This window comes from Convolutriloba macropyga, chromosome 6 (genome assembly GCF_964194025.1).
Source record: "Convolutriloba macropyga chromosome 6, txConMacr16.3, whole genome shotgun sequence".
In the NCBI taxonomy this organism is placed as follows: Eukaryota; Metazoa; Xenacoelomorpha; order Acoela; family Convolutidae; genus Convolutriloba; species Convolutriloba macropyga.
The window spans coordinates 38,882,566-38,908,792 of NC_134473.1; the positions used below are offsets into that span (position 1 = coordinate 38,882,566).

The window sequence follows — 26,227 nt, forward strand, 5'->3', positions numbered from 1 at the left end:
GAACAAAAAACCACTAGCGAGAAAACGAAATTCTGTTCAAACACCATTTTCTCACTCTACTTATAAATTTGAGCGGAAAAATTTCACGCCGCAAAACCACTTGTTTTTCGCTCAATTTCCTGTTTCGGCGTGACCAAAATCACTACTCCAATTTGACTTCAAAAATCATGAAAATGTGTGAACAGATCTTAATAAAAAGACAGCGCCCCAACACAATTCGAATGCTCTGAATTGTAAAAAATAGGAGCGCTATAATAGCCGGCTGAGAAGATGAGGTCGGCTATTAACAATAACAAAGAATTGAACAACAGCAACATAGCTGGTAGATGGCCAGCAAATATCTGAGATAGCTTCGTAGACCTGCAGTCTCAAAGACAAAAAAAAAGAGGACCAAAGACGAGAAATTTAGTTTTAACTACTACTTGCCGCGATGCCATATTTCGATTTAGAAGTAATTGTAGAGCTTATTTGTTGTCTCTTTTAGGTGCACGTGCTTATGATTGAGTTGCTGAGTTGATGGAATCTTGAACTTGAAAACTGAAAATTCTTATTGAAAAACTTACACACCTTTGCTACAATCTATTTTTTTGTGGAGTGCAAGTGGAGTGCAGTTTATTTATATGGGTCTACGGGGGCTAACCGAAAAGCTCAATATCAGTTCTCCGGTGAGATCGTACCTATTCTTTGTTCAATTTTCCGGGGTGGTCTAACTGTGAAGGTTCAATCTCCCCCCCCCCCCCCCCCAAGTTTTCTGTGGCGGTTTGCCTGTGAAAACAATCGAAAACCATTCCCCAACGCCTATTTTTATGCACAAGACAGAAATGGGAAAACAGAAAGGCACAAAAACAAATAACAACGCCTCTGAATATTTTCCTTGTGGCTCCTGCAAATTAAATTGCAAAAATTACTGCATTAACTGCTTTAAATGCAATTCATGGTTTCACGTTGCATGTACAGATTTGTCGCATGAGAACTTTGTGGCATTGGACAAGATAAATGGTGCTTTTTGGGCCTGCGTAGCCTGTAGAGCAAACGTCATAGGTCACCAAAACAACGAAATAGAAAACTTGCAAAATAATTTTCAACAGAGCCTTGCTGGAATAAGAGACGACTTACAAAAAGAAGTTACTGAATTTAAAAGTGAAATGCTTAACAGCATAGAAGAAATTAAATTGACGCTTAAAAGTTCACGATATGAGAATGAACCTCAAAAGTTAACTGAGAACTTGAGAGCGAATGCTGATCTAACTAGTCAATCAGAGCGAGAAAACAAAATCATAGTTTTTGGAGTTTCAGAGAAAACGAGTGATACAATGATAACCGTATTGGACAGAATCAGTCATGACAAAAAATCAGTTGAAGAACTTGCTCGAAAAATTGGAATCCAGACATTAAATATCGAAGACAATTTTCGTCTGGTTAAATTTAACTCAACCCAAACTCGTCCGCGACCGCTGGTGGTGAAGCTCTCAAATACTTGAATTGCGGAATCATGCTGATGTCAAACGCAAAAATGAAGGCCGACAATATTTTTATAAAAAAGTTTTTATCGAAAAATGAGTGGGAAAAAGAAAAACAAGCTCTAGAGTATCGGTTTAAAATTGCTCAAACCTTGAATATCAACCGTTCAGACATTAAAATTAGATCAGCTAGGCTGTTTTTCAGGAACAAAACGATTGATATTAACTTATCTATAGACGAAAATAGTTGCCTACTAACGAACTCTCCTGAATTCAGTTGACTAAAATCAAGTAAAATTTTGCGTGTACTATCATTGAATTGTCGTTCACTATTAAGTATGGATAGACGAGTGATGTTGGATATCCTTCTGAAAACTATTAATCCCGATATTGTTTGCCTCACAGAAACCTGGTTGAACCCAATTATTGGAAACCAACAAGTCCTAATTAGTCAATCTTATTCAATCCAGTCGCGATCAGATAGAGAACTTGGACCGCATGGGGGTGTCCTAATTGCACACCGAAACACATTATCATGCAAAATGGAGGTTTTGCGAACATATTCAGATTTCATTTGTTGTTGCTTATACTTCTTCAAGGAGGTTACAATCGTTATTATCACCATTTATAATACCCCAGCTGACAGCAAATATAGACTCAGTGCAGATTTGTTCTGCAAAACCATTCAGGAGATTGTCAGAGATGTCCAAGAATATCAAAGATCCATTGAATCCTTTACTTTCTTTTTGAATGGTGACATTAACTTTACTCACACAGATTGGCTTACTTTAAGTAGTAATTGTTCATACGAAGAAGTAGTTTTGAACGAATTCAAAAAATTAAATATGTCATCACTGCAATCCCATGCAAGCTCGCTGGATATTTTTCTTAGTAACAATATTAACTTTTGTAGCGAAATATTAGAGGAGAAATCGTTCTCAGATCACAAGTATTTGTTAGCTGAAATTTCGATTGAATATGCTGAGCAAGAAGCCTTGCCTAAAATGAAACGTTTAAATATTGGCAAAGCTAATTGGGACGAATTTACGATCAATTTTACTTTTCCAATGTCTTCTTTTGACTCAATTGATAATATTGTCGACTCGTTTTACCATAAATTAGAACTAGCGTCTTCCATTGCAATTCCACTCAAAACCTCTAGAAGAACCAATGCGCCTGTTTACATGTCCTCTAACAGTATCCATTTAGAAAAAAAACTCAAAACAGCTTTGAAAAATACACAAAGCGCAGAGAAAATTTCACGACTTAGAGAAGAGTTATCCATTTCTCTAAATAATGACAAGAAACATTTCGTTGAAAAAAGCAAAGTCTGGTCAGCGAACGATGCATATAAATTAATGAGACAAATACCAAAACAGCCAGCTCTGCATGAGAAAATGGTGTACATGGAAAGAAAAGTTTTTGGGTACAAGAGCATTGCAGAATGTTTTAACAATTATTTTGCTTCTGTTTTTGTACAAGACGATTCTGAAGTTGTTATTCCATTGAATCAAAGTCCAGAAATATTTCTTGATGACAATCAGTTTAGCAAAGCGGCTCTGAGTGAGGAAATCAAATACATACGTAGTGGTGCTAACTCTTTTGATGGAATCAGCCCTAAGTTTCTGAAGTCTGCTTTACCGTACATTTCGAATCAACTTTTGTTTATCTTCAGTTGCTGAGTTAGCAAATGTGAGTTTCCCAGTTTGTGGAAAAAAGTGCATGTACGACCCCATTTCAAAAGCGGTAGCAAATTAGATATCAAGAACTACCGACCGATTGCCATGCTTAGCTCCTTGTCACTGCTATTTGAGCGTATGGTGTATAAACAGTTCTCGATCTTTCTGCAACAAAAGCTTTGCGTAGAGCAACATGGTTTTAGAAAAAAATCATTCAACCATCACTCAATTACTTCTCTACTGTAATAGGTTGTATGAGTTACTTGAAGCAAACAAAATTGCCTCTGATACCATCAATTATAAAATCATACTTTTAAAAATATGTAGAATGAGATTTGACAGTGTTTTCTTGAGGTTTTTCGCGTCATATTTAACTGATCGACAGCAGAGAGTTGTAATATCTTGCGGAAAATCGGACTTTCGACCAATCACCAGCGGTGGGCCTCAAGGGTCAATTTTTACAGTGTTTCTTTTTTCCGTTTATATAAATGACCTACCCGAAATAATTGTCAATGAGTGCTATTTATACGCGGATGACACAAAAATCGTCAGCACTGTAGACAATGGAATACAGCTGGAAAAAGATATTGAAAATGCTATTGTTTGGAGCAAGGAGAATCGGTTAAATTTCAATTTCGATAAGTTTAAAAACGTGCAATTTTCATTACGTAAAAACCAAAACGAGCAAATTTTGCGTCTTCCCAGCAATGAAGCCATCTCACAGGAAACACACCTCAAAGACTTGGGCATATATTTTTCAGAAAATTTATCATGGGATCATCACTTAAATTTTGTTCTACAAAAAGCAAACCAGAAGCTTGCTTATCTAAAAGAGAATAATTCCAAGTGAAACAAAATTGTTAGTCAAATGCAACCTAGTCAAAACTTACATAATATTGATCTTGTTTTATGGATCAGATGTTTGGTATGCCAGTAAAAACTGTCGTCAGGCAAATGGAAAGGCTTCAGAGAAAAAGTTTAAAATGGATACAATCAAACAGTCATTTTACTGATAAAGAATACAATGATTGTCTTCGATCAGTAAATTTACTTCCGATCACATATCAATTTGTCTTTTTGGATCTCGTAGTTTTAAACAGAATTTTGACCAGAAAACTTCCACTTGAGGCAGAGCAATTTTGGCAAATAAGGAATGGACATCCGAAAACACGATCAAACGAGAAAATATTTTTATACTCAAACGAATGTAATCGCCAGCGTTGCCGATCTAATTTTTTCTACCGAGTTACAAACTTCAACAATTCGATGTCACTGGCGCGTGATTTTCCCAACTATAACCCATATTCAAGTCCTCCCAAATTCAAAAGAGAAGTCAAAGAATATCTATTTGATTTAGCTAAGAAGAATTTTAATTACAAATCATACCCATATAGATGGACAGTGTTTGAGGGAAATCAAATTCAAGCCCCGTTAGGGACTTAATAAGCTTGGCAAAACCAATTTTAGCGAAATTCATTATTATTATTATTATTATTATAAGAGACTTCAATTAGAGTGATATACTCTCGGTTGACCTTACCTCCTTCGATTAAGGTAAGCGTCAAAGTCTCTAAGCCATGGGAAAGTCATTTATTTGAGTGATGTAAATCACATGTAAACAAACAATTATTGATTAAACACGCGATTGAACAAGAAAACTCGCGCTCCAATATGAATGAAAAATGACGTCACATACGCAATTCAGTCAAAATTGTATGAAAGAAAGAAAGAGCAGATTTGAAGTGAACGTGACGTCGAAACAAGAATCTTGCCAACAAAAAATTTGCAAAATACGATAGCGAATCACTCTATCAAATTACCTTTACTGTCAAACGAATCACAAGACCACTCCGGGCTACCATAACATTTTCTAACTCAAACATGTCCTTAAGAATATCATGCCACGGGGATCCAAAATGATTTAAAGAAAAATTTTCAGCAAAAACAGTTCAGAAGCTACGTCACATTCGATAATCAGCCGAGAACTGAAATATCATCTCAGAAGTTTCAGTGGAAGACTAATTCGAGGTTTCCGGGAACAACGGCAATTAGAATCAAAGTTTTTTTTGACAACGAATCAAAAACCAACACAAGCTTATTAAAACGCTCTGCTATTTGTATGACGAAGTGTCAAAAAATATTTCCAGAAAAACGTTGACAAAAAATGTTGCCAATAGTGTTATAGCCAAACTTCTTCAAACAATAAAAGTTTCAAAGATCTTCCAACTCTATTTTCCAAGGATTACGCAACGGCACGGTAGAATTGTCATGTATCCATAAGATCAAATATCCGAAAAAGGGGGAATCAACTCAAAAACAGCCGAGAAATTTAACTGTCACTTTAGTAACTAAAGCACGAGCAAGAATTGGAAACACCCGAGACAGTTGGAAACGCCCGAACTTGTTGCGATACACATGCCTCTATTCGTATAAAAACAAATATACAGAAGGCAAACGTGGCAGACATATTTTCAAAAAACAGAATGAAGACCTGCAACTAAATCATTTCCATCGATTGTTATTCCATTAACTGTTCCTAAAAACTGATATCAAATAAACATCAATTAGCAAGAAAGATTCTCTGCTGACCTAGACACATCCAACTAAAGTAGGCAAAAGTAATTACGAATAGGGAGGTCATGTGAGGCCAAAAAATCCACTCGAATGGACAAAAAGCTCACACCTAGAAAGGTAAAAATGGCGTCACTCACAAAAGTGGAACAATTCAATGAATGTATAAAAAGATTAACTAAAAAAACAAAAATCGATTATTGTAAAATTGATTAAAAACTATTTTAATGTCATTTCGTAGTAGAGATACTCCTATTTTCTAAGGTGATAAATTGGGATACCAATAAGCATTAGAGATGGTAACTTGCGGGCATCTAAAATTGGGCTTTATGAGTTTATCTTGTTTTAATTTTTGATTTCGTTTTTCAATACTGACTCTGTTGATTTTAGATTTTCTGCTGAGAAACTGCTGTTTAACAGCACTTTGCAGAGGATGAAAAAAGAGTGAAACTAGCCTAGAGAAGTTAAACATAGCCAGCAGATTGCCAGAATAGCTGCCAAAGAATAGACCTGCGTGCCATATAATAGAGATAGAAACAGATACAGATCTAAATTGAAAAAAAATCGACGCAGCTCAAAAAACTAGGCTAAAAAACATCCAGCGATAAGTTAAAAAAGCTTGCTAAAATTCATTCAACAGACGCCTCTTATTAGGAAACTTTACTGCACATAGGAGTTCCTTTGATCTTAAACAAATTCAAATTAAACTTAAGTTTCAAAGTGCAAAAAGTCATTTTTGTGAGTGAGTTAAGTCACGTATGATCAAAATCTAATCACGCAAATAACCTAAAAACTTTCGCTAACGCGAGTGAGAAATGACGTCACGCGCGAAAATGCCGTTAGTGAGAGGAAGAAGTCATTCAGAAAATTTGACTTTTTCAGCTTTGCTGTGTGAACAAATGTAAAACGAAAAAAGAGCGTCAGACGACGAAACAAAACCAAGAGCACCGCAATATAGCTACGCTCAGCTTACAGCTTCGCAGCTATAAACAGATTCCACGCAACATATTGAAAAAGCCGTGAACTAAGGTGAAACAACCCAGCAGATTGACAAAAATAGCCGCAATTGATTCCTGTAACTCCGATTGGGATTGAAAGAACAAAAGGAAAAATTGATTTTTGTACAAAAATATTTTTGAAGTGCGAACTTTCCGTGTTAAAAATACTCCTGTATGTCATTCCCTAGTTAGACATACTCCTGCTTTTTAATGAGGGGATACTGGGGCTAGTATCAATACCAATAAGCATTAGAGATGGTAACTAAGACTAATAGGAACGAAGTTCAGGTAGCGGGCAAATTTTTTGGATACTGATTCTGTTCATTTTAGTTTGCTACCGTGAACAACTGCTTTCTAAAAGCAGTTTTAGAAAATTGAGCGAAAACTAAAACTAGCATGGAGAAGTCAAAAAGATGTCACACAAAATGTTCAACAAACTGACTCACGGTACAGCGAATTGTTATTCGATGAAATAAACAACATGGGCGACAAACTCCGGAACTGACTCGAAGTAGATATTCATTTAGGCCCAACACAAAAGCTCACTACACAAAGATAACCTCTCACTTTATAACACTAATCATTTGGTAACAATAACAATTTTGGTAAAATTGACATGAGAAGAGCCAAATCTCATTACCAAAGCATTTAAAATAAAAACCCACAGATGTCGGAAGAATTGCTCTTGAACAACAGGTGAGGAAGTGTCTGTTAATTCAAGGGCTGAAACCTAGATCAATTTTTCTTGATGGGTGCAAAAAAACCTGTCCGCGGCCGGGATTCGAACCATTGACCTCCCGAACCGTGACCCCAAGCACTTCCAATTGCTCCATATCAGAACTTTTTTCTTGCTCTGCTGCAACCATTTATATTACCAACAAGCTTTACTTCGGAGTGAGAACAATAGCGATCACTCAAAATAAAGAACGAAAGCGTGAAAAAGTCACTTGAGAAGTCAAAGAATGTTCTAGAAGAAAAGCGCAAATTCTCCAGCGAAAAATCTGCATAAAAAAGACACGTTTACAATAATTGCTATTAACTTCGTTCAAGAGCAATTAAAAATATCTAAATTACTGTCTATACAAGCTAGGAACCTGAAACACCTATCGACAAAAGAATGTCCAAACATACCCGGCATATTGCCGAAAAAAGCCACCGTTGATTCCAATAAGCACGATTGGGATTGAAAGAGTAGAAGATATTCAAAAAAGAAGATTTTTGTACAAAAATATTTTTGAAGTCGGATTTATTTTGATGGCATTTCGTAGTTGAACATAACGTACTTCTTTTTCTCAGAGAGAGGCTACAGGGGCTACTATCGATACCAATAAGCATTAGAGATGGCAACTAAGACTTTTAGGAACGACGTTCAAATAGCGGGCATCTAAAATTGGGCTTTATATGTTTATCGTTTCTATTTCTGACTTCAATTTTCTACACTGACTCTGTTTAATTTAAATTGCTTTGCTGAGCAACTGATAATCAAAATTACTTTTAGCAGAATGAGAGAAGAGAGAAACTAGACTAGAGAAGTCAAAAAGATTTATTTGTTCGACGAATTAAAAAAAAATAGGAGCGCTATAAAAGCCGGCTGAGATGAAAGCGACTATTAATCAAAAAATAACCGGCAGATTGCCGGAAAATAGCCGCGATAGACGCTTATGGCCTTCCATGAATTGAAACAACTAAAGAAATAGGATAGACATTTGACCACCAGTCCTTTAGGAGACCACTAGACTTTTAGGGTTAGATTTGGACTTTCAATTCTATGACACATACTGTCTAAAACGAAAAAGCCCTAAAATAGCTTTTTCAAAATTAATATTCGAAAGCAAAAACTCAATCAAAAACTAATACAAGAATTAGGGCATATAAGTTTGGCACTACTTAGATGCACACTATTGATCTTTAACTAGTAAATGTTCATAAAATTTAAAGTTCCATAAGTGAGTTCAGAAGTCATTTTTTTGAGTGAGGTAAGTCACGCAATTGATATATAACCAGAACTGACGTCACGTACACAAATTTTATCTGCAAAGCAGTAGAAGTCACTGAATTCATTGAAAAAGTCAATTCAAAGAAGTCATCGATGGAGAGGCCGAATTAAAAAAAAACAGCCGGTAGAATACCGGAAACGACTCGAATCGTCGTGCATTATAATCTCTAACCTAACCTTATCAAAATCAGAACATCAAAATAGACAAGAGAAAAAAAATAAAAGTAGCCCAACAAACCACAGTAAAGTGTTTTAAAAATGCCGACAATTTTTTAGGTGCGGGGGGAGCTAGGTGGGTAAATAGGTTGGGGAGGTGGGTAGTGCTGGGGTAGTTGGGGGGGGGTAGCTAGGTGAAGGGAGGGGGTAGGGGTAGGTGGGGGATAAGTTGGGGGGGGGGGGGGTGCGGGGCGGTGGGGGGGTAGGTAGGTGTTGGGGGGGGGGGGGGGGTGTAGGTAGGTGTTGGGGGGGGGGGGGTATATAGGTGGTTGCGCGGTGTAGTTTAGATAATTAGGGATGACTTATAGAGGAACAAAAAATCTCAAAATGAACTCATCACCTTGAACATTACCAGCAGTTCTTAATTACTATACATTACAAATCAAGCTACTGTTAAAGTCCAAACCAAGCTAAATTCCAAACCAAGCTACACATTACAAAACCAAGCTAATGTTCGAAAACAGAAGTCAACAATCAAAAACGGAGGTAAATGCTCGAACAGAAAGAAGTCAAAATTCAAGTCATGAACAAACTTGCTTTCTGCTAAAAAAAAACCTGTAGAATCTCAATACTCCTCTTCGAGTCGTAAAAACCACGACGTCCCCAATAATAGCCGCTATCGCTTCGCGACTATTAATTAAAATGATTTTGTTTCAATCCAATTATCGAAAACCAACTGATAGAAAAAACCAAAGAAACGGTACATACAGAGAAAACCGAGGAAGGTGAAAGTGAAAAAATAAAAAAAATCACTAGAAAATGCTGACGCGGTACTTGACAACATTTGTTCTGGAAAAGACTTGAAAATACCTAGAAATAAGCTCTAGAAATTCTCCCTTAGTAATAAGCCCAATTCCTTACAGAGGTACACTTAATAACAACTAAAAAAAGCACTCCATAAAAATAAACAACGCCATTTATTTCAATGAAAACTGCCCCGTTTAACCTTGAAGTGTCCCTTCTGCGCAGTACCACCTGAAGAAAGGCTCTAGACTATTTAGCGAACGAGAAAAACGTTTGAAAGAAGATGTAGGCAAAAGAAACATGAGAACTGCCAAAACTCGACTGAAATTAGCCCATTCTCTTTAACAGTATACCTCTTTAAAAAGGCATCCAACGGGGGGACAAACGGCAAAAATAGCTTCAAATGATCAAAAATCCTGCCAAGAGTACTACCACTAGCTTAGATAAATTGGAGAAACACCTTTGGCTGAAAACTTTGGAGTTGAAACTAAAAAACCGCACCTGCTCATAAAATATTTCTTGCTTAGCGTACATTTTTTCACACACTTCTCGCTCATCTCAAAATGCTTAATAACAAAAAACCCATCCTAAATACACACTCTCTCTCTCTCTCTCTCTCTCTCTCTGACTGATATTTGTGAAGCAGATTGACCTAAACCGTTCTTTTCAGGTGTGACATTTAGACTTCCTCTAAAACTAAGCAATAGATTTAAAAAAAAACAGGGCGAAGACTTGAATCGAAGTAAAATTTAAGTTACACCGTAGCCAACAACTAACTAAAACTTTTATCAAATTCATTACACCATTCTATTTGAAATAATAAAAAGCAAACAAATTATCAGGGAAAACCAAATTATGAAAATTTATGGCAACTTTTCATAAGTAGCGATTCCAAACGCATTGCTTAAAATAGATAGTCCGGTAACATTTAATTGAGTTCAAACTTGAACATAAAAATATAACCAATGATACATCTAAAAAAGGACAAAGTGACCAAAAACATTTTTAAAAAAAATTTGAGGACAATCTAAGCAACTTTTAAATCAATATTCTCTAAAAATTGCGACGTCTCAACAACTTTCCTCAAGAAAATTTACAAAACTTCCTGTTTCTAATTGATCACCCACACGACACTTGAATTCACCGGAAAAACTTAAACAATGAGCAAAAGATATAAACAACAAAAGACTGCAGAACTGATTAATTTATTCTATGAAAATATGTGCAACAAAAATCTTTTAATATTTTCAACTGGTAACAAATCATCAACCTAATTGAGCTCGAAATACTATAATGAAACGCAGAAAAAAAAACAACAATTACGCAACAAACTTCAAAAACAGAAAAATATAGAAAAAATGTTTAAATTTAGTCTGTTTTTTACTAAGAAACTTGAATTTATAATAACAAAATCAAAAGGCCATGAAAACCATGACAAAATAGTTTCAACCACAACAATTATCACAGACATCAAACAAAGAAAATCAGTACAAAAAACTTCTAACACGGCCAAATCACGAAAGCAGCTCAAAATTGCATAGAAAACATCCAAAAAAATTATTGATCAAAAAAGACGCTCCACCAACACTTTTCTTCGAGTCGTAAAAACAGATCACCATTACTCCTCTTCGAGTAAAACAAAAAACGAAAATTATGGCCGCTATAATAGCCGGCTGAGAAGATGAGGGAGGGGGGCTATAAAAAATGAGAAACAATTATATTTTCTCACACAATTGTCTTAATAACTCATTAATATTTTTTCAATACGTCACGCACGTTGAAAAAGGGGCAACAACAAAAGCAACTACAACCTAAAGTTCGGAAGAACTGCTCTCCAACGACACGCCTGGGAGCATTTTGACAATTTTCACCTGAAACTTTTCGTGAAAAAGCAATGAGATAAACATAACCGACTAACGTCGGGCGAATTGCTCTCAAATGACCGGCGGGCGGTTGGCTTCGTCAGTAACTAGCCACGGTTTGGTGAGGCTAGCTTTAGCTTAATTTAAGGGTCGTGAGGTGAGCGCAGCGCGGGGGTGCACCAGGGGGAGGGGGGACTGATGCGAGGGGGCGGTGGGAGGGGGTCTTTGGCTGCACGGGGCCCTTACGGCCTCAACGATGTGCAGGGGTGGGGATTTTTTTTTGGGGGGGGGGGGGGTTGAAGTGAGTGGGGCTAATTTGGGGGGGGGGGGGGGTCAACCTCAAAGAACCGCCCTTCACACTATAAGTTTCGAAAACAGTTTCTGTTAATCGCATACTTGGAGACTAGTGAGCTGAAATGCTCTAAGAGAACTTAATGCCTGCTGGGCGCCACCTGTTTTTCCTATTTTTGAGGACGAAAAGGCAAATTGTTCAGACGAAAAATCGGTCAAGCGAAAAATCGCATTAAAAAAACCAACAGGACTAATATAATGGCTACAAACTTCGTTTGAGAGCAATTAAAACAACGACTCGCAACCACTTATCAGACTTATTTAGAGATTATGTAATTCTAAGCGTGAGCAAAAGACTGAGGGTTTGTTGTTTGCAAAAATTTCGTTTTGAAAATAAACTTTGACATTTCGCCAAGAGTTCATGAGAATTAATAACTTCTCGGTTATTAAAAACCAGTACTGCTCCTTTTCGGATTAAACAGCACCAAAAACGTGTCCCCCAAAAAACAGGCAAACAAAGGTACCAGTTTTGCTTCCCTAAATCGCTGATTTTTTAATGCACAGCATAGATGCGAGCTAACAAATGGTTTCCTGCCGGTGATTGAGAGGTAGTGAAGCAGTCCTTTAGTGTGGTAAATGGTCGGATGGAGCTCTGGAGATGGATTCAGCCACACTCTGTTCAAATCCTGTCCTGTGAGGGAAGACCTATGCAACAAAATCTTAAAATTACACTGCTTGATAGTCTGTGAGTCACACATTTCGATAACTCTGCTAAGATTATTGCTCACGAACATGCATCAGTTAGTCTCTTTGAAAAGTAGTCTTAAAAACCTATAGTCTATGTACAATCAAAAAGATTACAACTAATACTTTTCTCAGTGGTCAAATTATCTCGTGTGCTCATTATCAAACCTGTAGTTGCCATTAATAACGCCATCGGGGTTGAGCATTGGCACGATCTTGAAGACGTACATCTCTCTCAAAGGCCTTGCCTCTTCACTAAGGAGATAGTTGAGAGTACCAGCCATTACCCAACTAGAATTGCTCTCACCAGGATGCACTCGTGACGACAAAAACACCACTGGCATGTTACCTGCAAAAAATGAAGTTTAACAGGTGATATTAAACGCGAAAATTGATGTCTGATGATTGTTTTTGTTCTTTAGCACCAATTTTTCTTCATAAACATAACCAACTGATGTAGAACAAATAAATCTTGAAATAGAGGCTGGACTCGCGTAGGTAGCATCCTGCTTGCGGGAGGGGAGTGGATAAGATTCTAATATTTATTTCAAATTATACACCAAAAACCAATGAAACATCGTACAATAATCCTTTTTTATTTCAATTCATACCTGTAAATTGCACGAATAGAAATGAAGGTCGAACATTTACATGTTAAACGAAATCATTCAGATCACTTAGTATAATTTGCAAAATTAAAAGGATAATTCAGGTTTCATGTTTGACAATTCGTTTTTAAACGTAGAGTAAGACAAATTTCTGTTCAATTGAATATTTTCATGCTGCGTTCTCAAAAATTCTGTTAATCTAAGTAAATATCTCATTTTCGAAGCCGCCAATACGTGACATGGGAGTTTATTCCATCTTTGGGCGAAACAAAAGCAATTCATCACCATGTCCTTTTTGTTTTAGCGAAATAAGTTTTTGCTAGCGAGGTCAACTTTTTCTAGAAGTTATTGATGCTCCGCCATGCATCTAGTCTGTACGGAACTCGACTAAGGTAAATTTGTTATAATTATTTCAGCTGTCAAAACATCAGCTTTCATCAGAAGATCTCGACAGTGATGAGAACTCTGCGCATATAAACTTTTGTGTTCCAGTTTATTTGTCGATTTATACGCTGTAGATTATTAGCCGACGAATTTTGTTAGAAAATCCACTGAATGAGAGAGGGGAGAGAACGGATGACTTGAATATATTTAACGTGAGATCTTACAATGTACTACAAGGAGCGAAAAACTTTGGCCATATATACCGCAGAACAAAGTTCAAATGAGCTTCAAAAGTAAATTTGGAATCGAGGAGAACTAGATATCGACAGTTTTGAAAACATCAATGTTTTTAGTAATAAAAATCCGGTATTCGAACGACAGGCGGGATAACTTAATTTAGTAGGGGTGTTGCTTTGAAATTAATGGTCGCAAAAATAACGACCCGAGAGTGGTTACAACCCGCAACCTCAAGGAAAATAGTCCCACGTCGTACCCACTAGCGTAAAAAGAGAAGTTAAAAAGTCAAACTCAACAAAGTCAAGAAATGTTCTAGAACAAAAGCACAAAAACAGTCCAAAGTTAAAAACTCAACAAGTCAAAAAATGTTCTAGAACAAGAGCACAGACAGTCCAGCGACAATTTTGGACAAAAAAGACACGTTTACGATAATTGCCTCAAAAATAGTTCGCAAGCAATTAATAAAGCAGTTGTCTCATCGACATTTAATGTTAATTGACTTTCTTGCAAGCAAATGTCTGTTTTGTTTTCAAAAATATTTCATCTCTTTCAGATTCCAAAAAATTACGAGTATCGTCCACGAATTGAACATCAACGTCATTTTTTATTGTTTTTCGAAAAGTCATTAAACTATAAAAGAAAAATTAGAGTTCCCAAACTGTTCCCTGGGGAAAATAATAGTAGACACTAACGTTTCTCATAAAATTGTTACCAATTTTGAAGCCCTGTGATCTGTGTCAGCAACTGTGGAAATCGAAAAATTGGCATTCTGCTTTTTAGAGGAAATTTCTATTTGTAATGAAGTTGACTGCCTTTGCAAGATCAAAAATTATGGCTATATTGTTTTTCAAATTCGAAAATCCTATTTCTGTGAGATAAAGTACAGCATCTGTTGACAATTTTTTAAAAAAACTAAACTGTTCTCTGCTTAGCACTCTGTTTTAGCAATTGTGTTCCAATTGCATATGTTCCACCTTTTTCAGCCACAGTATTGACAAATGCTGGACCAGGTCGATTATGGTTGTCTAATTTATCGATTGCTTGACATAGTTACAGCTTTAAAATTTTGTTCTTCAAAATGAAGCTAATTTTTAAAAACCATGCCAATGTACTTAGAAAAAACATATCCACTGGCTCCATAGAGATGTTAAATAATTTCTAAGATCAACCAGTTATCTATGGTATCAGCATCTAGTTAACATTTGTTAAAAACAAGAGAGTGGGCTGGTAACAATTCGCGTTGTTTTTATGCATAGGATACAAAAATTTGTACGCTACAACTCTATACTATTTTATCTCGCAAAAAGGCTCATCTTGTGAATTGCGAAAGTTCGCTCCAGTCAAGTCCTAATCTGATTGGTACTTTCTGAAGCTTCATTTTTCATTTCTTCAAATGAATCCAAAATACCATTGCGAATGATGTAGAAAAAGTTTTGAGATTTTGAAAGCAAAGTCATTTTCGGAACCGAATCGAAGCGTCAGAACTTCACAAAAACCGTACTTGCCGCCAAAACCAATAACTTTCGACTTAAAACAGCATTATTTTTAATTCAACAGACTTGACCTCAACACTATTTGAGCATTCACATCATTGGAACGAAATAAAAACACAGCCAAAATTCATAGGATGGTCAAAACTTGATGCGCTAAAAAACAGAGAGCTAAATAATGTCATCAAACAAATCATGATACTAGTCTTAAAAAACGAGAACTCCACGATCATCTCTGCGCGACAAAAGACACATTGTGAAATCATAAGCCAGAAAAAAATTCTTAGAAAATGTATTTAATTGTTCAAGAATCAGGAGACTAAAACTTAGAAAAAGATTTTTTTCGATTCACAGCAATTAAAACAAAAAACTAGATATAATTCCCTTGTTGCAAACAACTCAAAATAAAAATCATCAAGGACAATTCAAACGAAACGGAATAAAACAAAGGCAAAAAATAGTTTAAGTAAAACTCAGTCTCCAAAAATTTTTGCAGAAAATGATAGTGAGTCATAACATTTAAACAGTAATCCAGCAAAATCTCAGAGCTGTAATATATAAAGTACATTGCAAACAAAAACATGCCCGGCAGATTGCTGGAAAATAGCCGCCGTATATTCCAATAAGCACAATTAGGATTGAAAGAATAGAAGATATTGAAAAAAAAAATTTTGTACAAAAACAATTTTTAAGTTCGATTTATTTTGATGGCATTTCGTAGTTGAACATACTTCTGTTTCTTAGAGAGAGGCTACAGGGGCTAATCTCAATACCAATAAGCATTAGAGATGGTAACTAATATTTATAAGAACGACGTTCAAATAGCGGGCTTCTAAAATTGGGCTTTATGTGTTAATCGTTTCTATTTCTGACTTCAATTTTCTACACTGACTCTGTTTAATTTAAATTGCTTTGCTGAGCAACTGATGTTCAAAATCACTTTTAGCAGAATGAGAGAATACGTTTTTTTATTTGGCATTCGATGCTTAAAAGCAGGATATAGTAAGTGAGGTGAGAGATGCTGAGAGATATTGATGATGTACAGATAAGAGAAACAAAAGAAGAGAAAACAATAGAAAGATTCGAAAAGCTGGAAGTAATTTGCGAAAAAAATTTATAAAAAACATTAAAAAGCCAAAAACGGATTAGCATAGGGTAAAATTTTATAAGAAAACTTTTCCATTTTAGAAGGGAGTTTTCAAGGGATGAAACATCAAAAGGAAGTTTGAGATTTTGAAAGCAAAGTCATTTTCCCAATCGAATCGAAACGTCAGAACTTCACAAAAACCGTACTTGCCACCAAAGACAATAACTTTCGAATTAAAACTTAATTTTTTTAATTCAACAGACTTGACCTCAACACTATTTGAGCATTCACATCATTGGAACGAAATAAAAAAATGACAAGATTTAAAACAGGAGATAATTTTGTCTCAAAAATCTTGATACCGCAAAGTTTCAAATGATGAAACATTTGGCAACGTTGCAACACAGCCAAAATTCATAGGATGGTCAAAACTTGATGCGCCAAAAAACAGAGGGCTAAATAATATCATCAAACAAATCATGATACTAGTCTTAAAAAAACGAGAACTCCACAATCATCTCTGCGCGACAAAAGACACATTGTGAAATTACAAGCCAGAAAAAAATTCTTAGAAAATGTATTTAATTGTTCAAGAATCAGGAGACTAAAACTTAGAAAAAGATTTTTTCGATTCGCAGCAATTAAAACAAAAAACTAGATATAATTCCCTTGTTGCAAACAACTCAAAATAAAAATCATCAAGGACAATTCAAACGAAACGGAATAAAACAAAGGCAAAAAATAGTTTAAGTAAAACTCAGTCTCCAAAAATTTAGGCAGAAAATGATAGTGAGTCATAACATTTAAACAGTAATCCAGCAAAATCTCAGAGCTGCAATATATAAAGTACATTGCAAACAAAAACATGCCCGGCAGATTGCTGGAAAATAGCCGCCGTATATTCCAATAAGCACAATTGGGATTGAAAGAATAGAAGACATTGAAAAAAAAATTTTGTACAAAAACAATTTTTAAGTTCGATTTATTTTGATGGCATTTCGTAGTTGAACATACTTCTGTTTCTTAGATAGAGGCTACAGGGGCTACTCTCAATACCAATAAGCATTACAGATGGTAACTAATACTTATAGGAACGACGTTCAAATAGCGGGCATCTAAAATTGGGCTTTATAGGTTTATCCCGTTTCTATTTCTGACTTCAATTTTTTACACTGACTCTGTTCATTTTGAATTGCTTTGCTGAGCAACTGATGTTCAAAATCACTTTTAGCAGAATGAGAGAATACATTTCTTTATTTGGCATTCGATGCTGAAAAGTAAGATATAGTAAGTGGGGTGAGAGATGCTGAGAGATTTTTGATGCTGTACAGATAAGAGCAACAAAAGAAGAGAAAACAATAAAGATTCGAAAAATTGGAAGTAATTTGCAAAAAACATTAAAAAGCCAAAAACGGATTAGCATATGGTAAAATTCTATAAGAAAACTTTTCCATTTTAGAAGGAAGTTTTGAAGGGATGAAACATCAAAAGGAAGTTGCCACATGTACAGACTTTCGAAAATAAGTCCTCTTAAAGATCCAAAACGAAGAAATCCATATAAGCCAAAAATTAACTGAAAACTTGAGCAATCTGTCCCCATTTTAGAAAGGAAATATATTGTTAGGCCCTAAAAAATACTGCGGTATAAATTTCAGTTACAAATTAAAACAGCATCGATTAAAAATCATCTCCGCAAAAACCGAATTACAAACAAAAGCGAATTGGAAGAAAGCTAAAAACCGTTATCTATATAATGGATTCTGTCAAAAACACTTTTCAAGGTCAAAAAGTCATTCATTGAATGTAGCGCATGATCAGAAAACTTCACTCGCTAAGCAAGAATCTGTTCACCATTACAGCTTTTCAAACTTTCGCTTTTAGATCAAAATGCCGCATGAACAAAACTACTTCCTGTAACAAAAAAACATCGATAAAAACCAATATTCCTCTTCGAGTCGTAAAAAAAGACAGCGCCCCCAATACAATTCAAATTCTTTGAACTGTAAAAACAGCAGGTCAAGTCCTGACCTACAATTCAAAGAACGTTCATTGACTAAAGAAATATTACACACAAAATAGACAGTGAATGGATTGCAAAAGAACACTCTAAATTCTCTCTCTGCTTTTGACTTTTGTTCAGCAGATTGACCTAAAGGCATTGTTTCACGTTCGGCATTTCAATTTTTCTAAAACACATCCCCTGAAAACAAAAGTCACTGACTTTGAAAAATAGATCACCATTACTTCTCTTTAATAATAACAAATTGTTTTCTGTAGTCAGCAATGTCACGAGTTAATCCCCCATTTACACAACACAATTATTTGACTACAAACAGATCACCAGTGGGCCAAAGACCCGTTCTCAAGTGTCTCTGATTCGAGTCGTAAAAAGACAGCGCTCCAATACATCTCAAATTAACACGAAAATATAGCTACGCTCAAGCTCACAGCTATGCTAAAATAGCGTCTTTTATTGTATCCCGTTTCATAGCAAAGAAAAGGACAACTCACTGTACACATTGGCTAAAGTATCATCGTCAATATTGGCAACGTTTGAATTCCCAATAGAGCTCCCTGATGCCGTACTCTGAATTATAGATCCACTCCCTCCGTTTCCAGTTGTTTGAGACTGTGGCGGGACGGCTGCTGTAATTGTGATGAGAGGACACTCGTTCCCACTTATAGTGTTACACAGATTCTGTCTTCTGAAGTAGATGTCCTCAGACATCTCAGCGTGTCGCTCTAGTTTTTCCAAGTGGACCTGGAAAAAGTGAACCCAGTCAAACACCGACCGATTCAAAACCGACCGTAACGTGCCTTAAGGTAAAACTACGACACCGACTGGGGATACCTCGACACTTAATTTGAAATTGTCGCATAGCCCTTCGATGAATGTGTTTATTGTACAGATCAAAATTGATTCAAAATTACACCTTGAGTTTTCGATAGCCAAAAGAAGGTTGGTCTATATCTTCGGGATAAACTCCGTTATAAATCTGAGTATTCATAAGATGAATACGTAGAACTGAGTATTCATAAGATGCCATTTATGGTTTTCAGCAACCATAAACAGATCCAATACAAGTCTCAATATTTTCTGCAAAAACATAAACATAGCTGGCAGATTGCCAGAAAATAGCCGCAATAGATTTGTAGATCGGCAGTCTAAAAAAACAGTAAAAAGGACAGACCAAAAAAATTCGTCTTTTCATTGAAGGCTGATCTGTTATATTTTGATTAAAAATCTGTATAGGTTTTTGCTGCCTCTATTAGCTGCTCTCAAATAACCTTCATTTAGAATGACAAACACCCATTTGACTTTATCTTTTTGAATTGAAGTAAATTAAAGTCAATTTCAAATTGAGGAAGTCATTTTTGAGAGTGAGGTAAGTCAAGTGTGACCAAAAATTTAATCACGCGCATGAGCAAAAAAACTCGCTCCACTAAGAGCGAAAAATGACGTCACACGTGCAATTCAGTTGAAATTGCATGAACGAATGAACAAAAAGTGGCTGTGACGTCATATGGTCGTAACAAAAATCATGACGACGAAATAAAAAAAACATAGCAGGACAAGTCCTGACGTACAATTCAAAGAATTTTCATTGACTAAACAGAAAACTAGACCTAGAACGGACTATGAATGGATTGGAAAAACCATTTAGAAAAAAATCCGATCTAAAAAATCGAAAAAACAGTAAAAATCAGAGTGAAATTGCCGCATGTGAACAAAAAACCACTACCGACAAGCCGAATTTTTGTTCCAACACCGTTTTCTCACTCTACTTTAAATTTGGAGCAAAAAAATTTCACGTCGCAAAATCACTCGCTTTTTCGCTCCACTTCCTGTTCCGGCGTGACCAAAATCACTACTCCAATTTGACTTCAAAAATCATGAAAATGTGTGAACAGATCTTAAAAAAAAAGACAGCGCCCCAATACAATTCAAATTCTTTGAATTGTAAAAAACCAAGAGAAGGCCAATAATAGCCCCAGCTATCGCTGTGCGGCTATTAAAAAGAAATATTTGAATCTTTGTGTTAGAGCTCATGTATTACACCATCACTCATGCGCAGATAAAGAAGCCGTTTACCCTGGACTACAAGCAAACACATCAAATTAATAAAGAAAACAGGAATTCATTTTATTAAATCGATTTCATCGAACAGGTGCATTCTAAAATTAATACCATTACCACGAGCAGCTTGCTAATAAATTTAAGTGCAACCAAACAGTCCAGTAGATCAACAAAACTGACCTGTAACATGGAGTAAGAGAACGGGTAGTGATAGGCCACATACACAATGTCATCAGTGTGAGTAAAGACAAGAGAAAAAGTCAACGTGTAATAAGTGCAGCCTTTCCTCCCTCCTGCAACGGAAGCATTTCTGATGAACTGGTTCTTGTAATAGCCGATGGAAAAACCAGACCGCTGCCACCGACCAACTCCGCTGTCCAACATGTCCTGCACTGAGTAGATCAAGGGCTGCATACCTAGAAGAAATACTACTTCACAGCTCTTTATAATGCATCCTATTGTAAACTGTTGTCGACATTAGACAAAACCAGAATTAAAGTACAAAATTTTAAAGTCGATGTGCACTTCAAATCCAATATTGATTATTTGTTTTTCAAACTCATTTTGCCAACACAAAAAAAGCCACATATAATAATGCTACGCATTTAGAAGATCCTCTAAAAATACATAATGAAATCTTAGATAACTTGATACTGTAATGAAAATTTTACAAACCAAAATTAAACTGGCTATTTGGCTTCTCCAAATTGACGATGTTGAACCTGTACTCCACATTTGCTTTCATATTCGAGACCTCAAAGTAAAACCACTGAGTGAATGCTCTAGAATTGGTGTCTGTATTCAGAACCAGGTCATACTCTCGCTCTCGCACTTGGGTGACTTTGCGCAGATTTCCACACTCAAAGATAGACGAGAACATCAGAGTCGGAATCTTGGTTGAATAGTTCATGTGAGCCCGCGCTCCAGCAGTAGAACCATTTTGTAGCAAGTCTTCAAGATCATAAACTGTGGCTTGTATCAAAGATTGAGGAAATAATACACGTTCGAAGTCCTCAAACATCTTATATCTCGCGATAACCGGTTTCTCTTCTTTATAGTGCTCTACTACATTAGACTTCAAATGTCCATACGCCTCTGGGATTGGAATTTTCTTAAATTGTACTGCACTTAAAGCCTTCCATGCAATGCTTGCATACTTATGGGGAGAGTCAAAAGGGGTAGGGTATTCAGCACTTTCAATTTTTGGCCTTGTTTCTTCCCGTTCAAATCGTGGCGAGTTACTGGCAGTATTTGATGAGCTTCTGTTTCCAGGGTACATGAATGGATTGAGCGAACTTGATGACGAGTTGTCGAGCGAAATTCGGTTGAAGTTTTCAACTGGGGCCATTGCGGATGTCTGCCTTGCCAATTGAGATCCAAACGAGGCCCCGTCAACACAAGATGTCGTTGATTTGGATTTTAGAAGCGTCTTTTTTGTCGATCTCATAAGTCGATCTCTCAGCGCCATTTGATGAGAATTGATTGGCAACTTTGGCAAGGACCGGGTTAAGAAAGAGGAAGATGAAAAACTAGTCGAGCTTGAATTACCCATGCTAGTCTGACTAGTTGAAGAAAGGCTGTTTCCAGTCGGAATGTTTCGTTTTTTACCCTGAGTTTTAGCAGTTCCCATTTCAGATTGACATCTATTGATCTTGTTTTTATTACCACCATTACTTCTATCCTGACTCTTATTGACGGGAAGGTTACTAATGACTTCAAACTCCTCATTGACGACTATATCGTCGTTGTTCAGAACAGAGAAGCTCGATACTAAGGTCGTGGACGGGATAGAGTTTCGGGCAAAAAGTGTTCGGAATGACCCGTTAGGGTTTTCAGGAGGTGGATTTGAGGTTTTCGATACGCTTCCGAACGACTCAGAAGTCCAATCAAAGCCCGAAGAGCGCTGGAACCCATTATTGGAGGCCTCATCGCGGACTTTCTTAAGCATCCAAGATGTGGCCTCTTCACAGAAATTAGCGTATGAATTCTCTAAATCTTCACGTGTACGTGTGAACACTTTATCACTAAAAAATTCGTCAGAGTCTTTCTCATCGTCTTCGTCGTCCAAGTCATTGTTGTTGGCTTGTGTTTCGGTACCAGAGGGGTTGGCACTTGCAACTGCAATTGATTCCGGTTCAATGGCGACCCCCGGAAACAGTTGGTCCGGGTTCTCATCATCTTCGAGTAGGAACAATTCCGGATCTATATCAGTTGCTGGCACGAATGAGATTGCATTCTCATCTTCCGTCAGATCCACCTCCTCATCATCGTCCTCAAAATCTAAAACAATTAACTAAGTTTCAGATCTACAATTTGCTACACGTTTGCGGCATAAATTTACAACAAAAAATCGTAATTCGGGAATTCTGAATCTATCATTGCAAATACCCGAATAAAAAGAATGCACATCGAATGAATTTTGCCAATTCCAGGCTAACTTTTTTTAAACCGTAGAACGCTGCACAATGCATTCTTTCGTAGATATTTCGCAATATAGCTCATTATAGTGCAGCCGCAAAACGTATGCCTGCTTTCTCCAGAACTACGTGAAATATTACGCTAAACAAAATCTATCCGAAATTAACAGAAACTGTACCTGTTTCCCTAGACGGTTCCTCGAGAGGCCTATTGCTCGAGTCAGTGTCAGTTGGCAGTTTGTAATGGTAGGCTGAGAACAAATTAGACAAGGGCAGGCTCTGTTTAGGCACACAGCGTCTAATTATGTGCAATGACAATTGAATTAACGGCTCCAGATCTGCATCTAGAATATAAAAAACGGCTACATTAACCCTTTAGCGGACATCATTCACAAGAACTAAATAGCTCTTCTCTCAAAAAGCGGTATGATGCAGCGAGTTAAAATTTTTTCAAACAGATCACAAATTTGACTTAACAATCAACTTTTTGTGTTGATCTTCACAAAATAGGGAACTTTTCCGTTTGTGCCCCCCGCCCCAGTACGTTATGCTCCCCCCAGTGACAGAGCACGTGTCATTACATAGTAAATCATTATGTAAAAATATTGCACGTGCGTCTGGGGGTTGCAAATAATATGCACCCACTAAGCTGGGGGGGCACAAACGGAAAAGATCCCAAAATAAATACTAGAAGAAAATTAGAAAAATCTTCAAAATCTGTAGAATGATTGAAATTTTTTTATGAATACAAAAAACAATTGATATTATTTTTCAAAAATCTTGGTAATTTCAAGCAATATCTATAGAGGTAACATTAAATTTTATTCCAAAAAATAAAGTTTCCCCAGAAGTTTCCCATTTTTAGATCAGAGAGCATAGCAATTAAAACAGTCAAAAACAAAAATCTTAATTAAAAATAGCAAAGCATTAATTATCTGAAAAAAGTTTGTTTGTTATTTATTCGGTTCTACTTCTTTTCACCCCTATTCATTTAACCCCCTATCATTTAACCCCGATTTTTCAAACCCTCTATCATTTAACCCCTCTATAATTTCACCCCTCTATCATTTCATCCCGCCAATTAGCAGTCGACATTAAAGGCATGTTTTGTCATAATTAAGTGGATAAATTAATCCCACGTTCGGTTGTGATAGTTTCATATCAAGTCCCACGGGCCGCTGAGGCATGGCCATGGCCCGCGAGGCATGGCCAAATGATTATATTGCTAATTTAATTATCCTTATTTTATAGAAAGATTAAAATCGGGGTGAAATGATAGAGGGGTTAAAAGATAGAGGGGTTAAATGATACAGGGGTGAATAAATCGGGGTTAACTGATAGGGGGTTAAATGAATAGGGGTGAAAAAGCGGGACACCATTTATTCTACCACCCAGGAATTTTGATTGGGTTAAACAATATCATCCAATATGTTGTGGGAATATTAAGGTTCAAAGTTTAATAAAAAACAACTTTATTATTAGTACGATAGCAATTACATAAGGTACAAAAGGGAGGAGAATTGATAAACCATAGCAAACGGATCAAAAGTTGAATTTCATTTTTTAAACAAACTTTGTTTCTCCAATTAAATCAAATTAACTTTCTTCTATTTTCTGAATATGTTGAGCAGAAGAATTGATTGCTACCGCAAATTGTTAAAAACATGAGTTTCAGAAAATTCGATATAACATAAGAGCATATGTAGATTAGAAAGATTTCCCATAAAATTAATAAATTTTTATGTGAATAATTCAGAAAACAATTCGGTTGAATTGCTCGTTTGTAGCTGCTCTAAGCCATTTGTATCAATTCTTGTATCAATACGAGAACATAAACCATTGCGAGTGCTTGGTTTTTTGAGGTTCAAATCAGAATACATAACAAATTTTATTAAAACAAATCAATATAGCCATGTATTGCAGCCAATTTTTGCAGTTTTTTCTAAATAATTTGATAACGTTGTTGTTTTCATATTGAGCATTTTCTTAAAAACTAATCACAACTTCTTCTCTACATCATAAAAACTAAATGACATATTTTAGTCTGGAAAACAGCTGAGATATTTACAATATAAGTTAGATTTTTCGAAGAAACAAGTTCATGATAATTTTATACTTCATTTCACTCTTTCACACTAAGTTTGAAAAATACTAGTAAGAAAAATACTACTAAGTTTGACAAATTTTAGTAAGAAAGTACCAGCGTAAGAAAGCAAGATTCAATGATAGGGTGTTGGATCAGTCAAAATCCAGCATGTGAATCAGTCAAAATCTATTAGCAACAGCTATCACTGTCACCCAACTTTAAATTTGAAAAAATTATACGTCGTAAAAATAATTGTCATTTTGTTCCTTTTCCTGTTTCGGCGTGACCAAAACCACTACTCCAATTTGAATTCAAAAATATCAAAATGTGTACAGATCTGGAAAAAAGCACAACCCAATTCGAGCTTTTTGAATAGTAAAATTGCAGAGCGTCTAATTATTATCCTTTGAGAGGCTAACAGTGACTATTAATTACCTAATAATGTTTTAAAAAATAAATGGCTACCATACGCATGTATAAGTTGTTTCTATTACAGAACGAGAACAAACTACACAATCTTTTCGAAAAAGGTTCAATTGTTGATCTGATAACCAAATCCATTTCACTGCAGCACAAATCATCTCGTTTTCGAGCACAGAATGTGAAAGGTCAGCCGGACAATTCACTCAAGCGTTAAATCCCAACATGGCTGTCACACTGTGGGAAAATAGCTGCGATGTCTTCGCAGATCTGTAGTCTCAAAATAACCGCCGAAACGAGTTGGACAGAAAAAACAGAAGATGTCCTTAGTCCCATTACACTTACATACTGTATAGCTGTCCGTAATAAAACTTCAAGAAAAGATAATCAGCTGGCAAAATATTTGAGAGTGGGTTAAATAATAAAACATAGCTGGCAGATTGCCAGAAAATAGCCGCAATAGATTCGTAGATCGGCAGTCTAAAAAAAACAGTAAAAAAGACAGACCAAAAAAATTCGTCTTTTCATTGCAGGCTGATCTGTTATAATTTGATTAAAAATCTGTATTAGTTATTGCTGCCTCTATTAGCTGATCTCAAATAACCTTCATTTAGAGTGACACACACCCATTTGACCTTATCTCTTTGAATTAAAGTAAATAAAAGTCAATTTCAAAGTGAGGAAGTCATTTTTGAGAGTGAGGTAAGTCAAGTGTGACCAAAAATTTAATCACGCGCATGAACAAAACAACTCGCTCCACTAAGAGCGAAAAATGACGTCACACATGCAATTCAGCTGAAATTGCATGAACGAATGAACAAAAAGTGGCTGTGACGTCATATGGTCGTAACAAAAATCA

At 36.1% G+C, this 26,227-nt stretch overlaps 1 protein-coding gene across 7 annotated transcripts in view; it reads right to left on the reverse strand.

Moving 5' to 3' along the window:
- Positions 1–26,227, reverse strand: part of LOC142341669 (cytosolic carboxypeptidase 1-like) — a 63,623-nt gene that overhangs the window by 13,209 nt on the left and 24,187 nt on the right. For all 7 annotated transcript variants that reach the window (XR_012759119.1, XM_075392803.1, XM_075392802.1 and 4 more), the window contains 6 exons: positions 23,042–23,206; positions 21,121–22,725; positions 20,626–20,861; positions 18,879–19,128; positions 12,730–12,910; positions 12,399–12,522 (listed from right to left, as the gene is read on the reverse strand). Coding sequence is in view for 6 of the 7 variants with exons in the window: in XM_075392803.1 (XP_075248918.1) it covers positions 12,399–12,522; positions 12,730–12,910; positions 18,879–19,128; positions 20,626–20,861; positions 21,121–22,725; positions 23,042–23,206 (2,561 nt within the window). In the remaining variant the exon portion in view is untranslated. The remainder of the gene's footprint in view (positions 1–12,398; positions 12,523–12,729; positions 12,911–18,878; positions 19,129–20,625; positions 20,862–21,120; positions 22,726–23,041; positions 23,207–26,227) is intronic.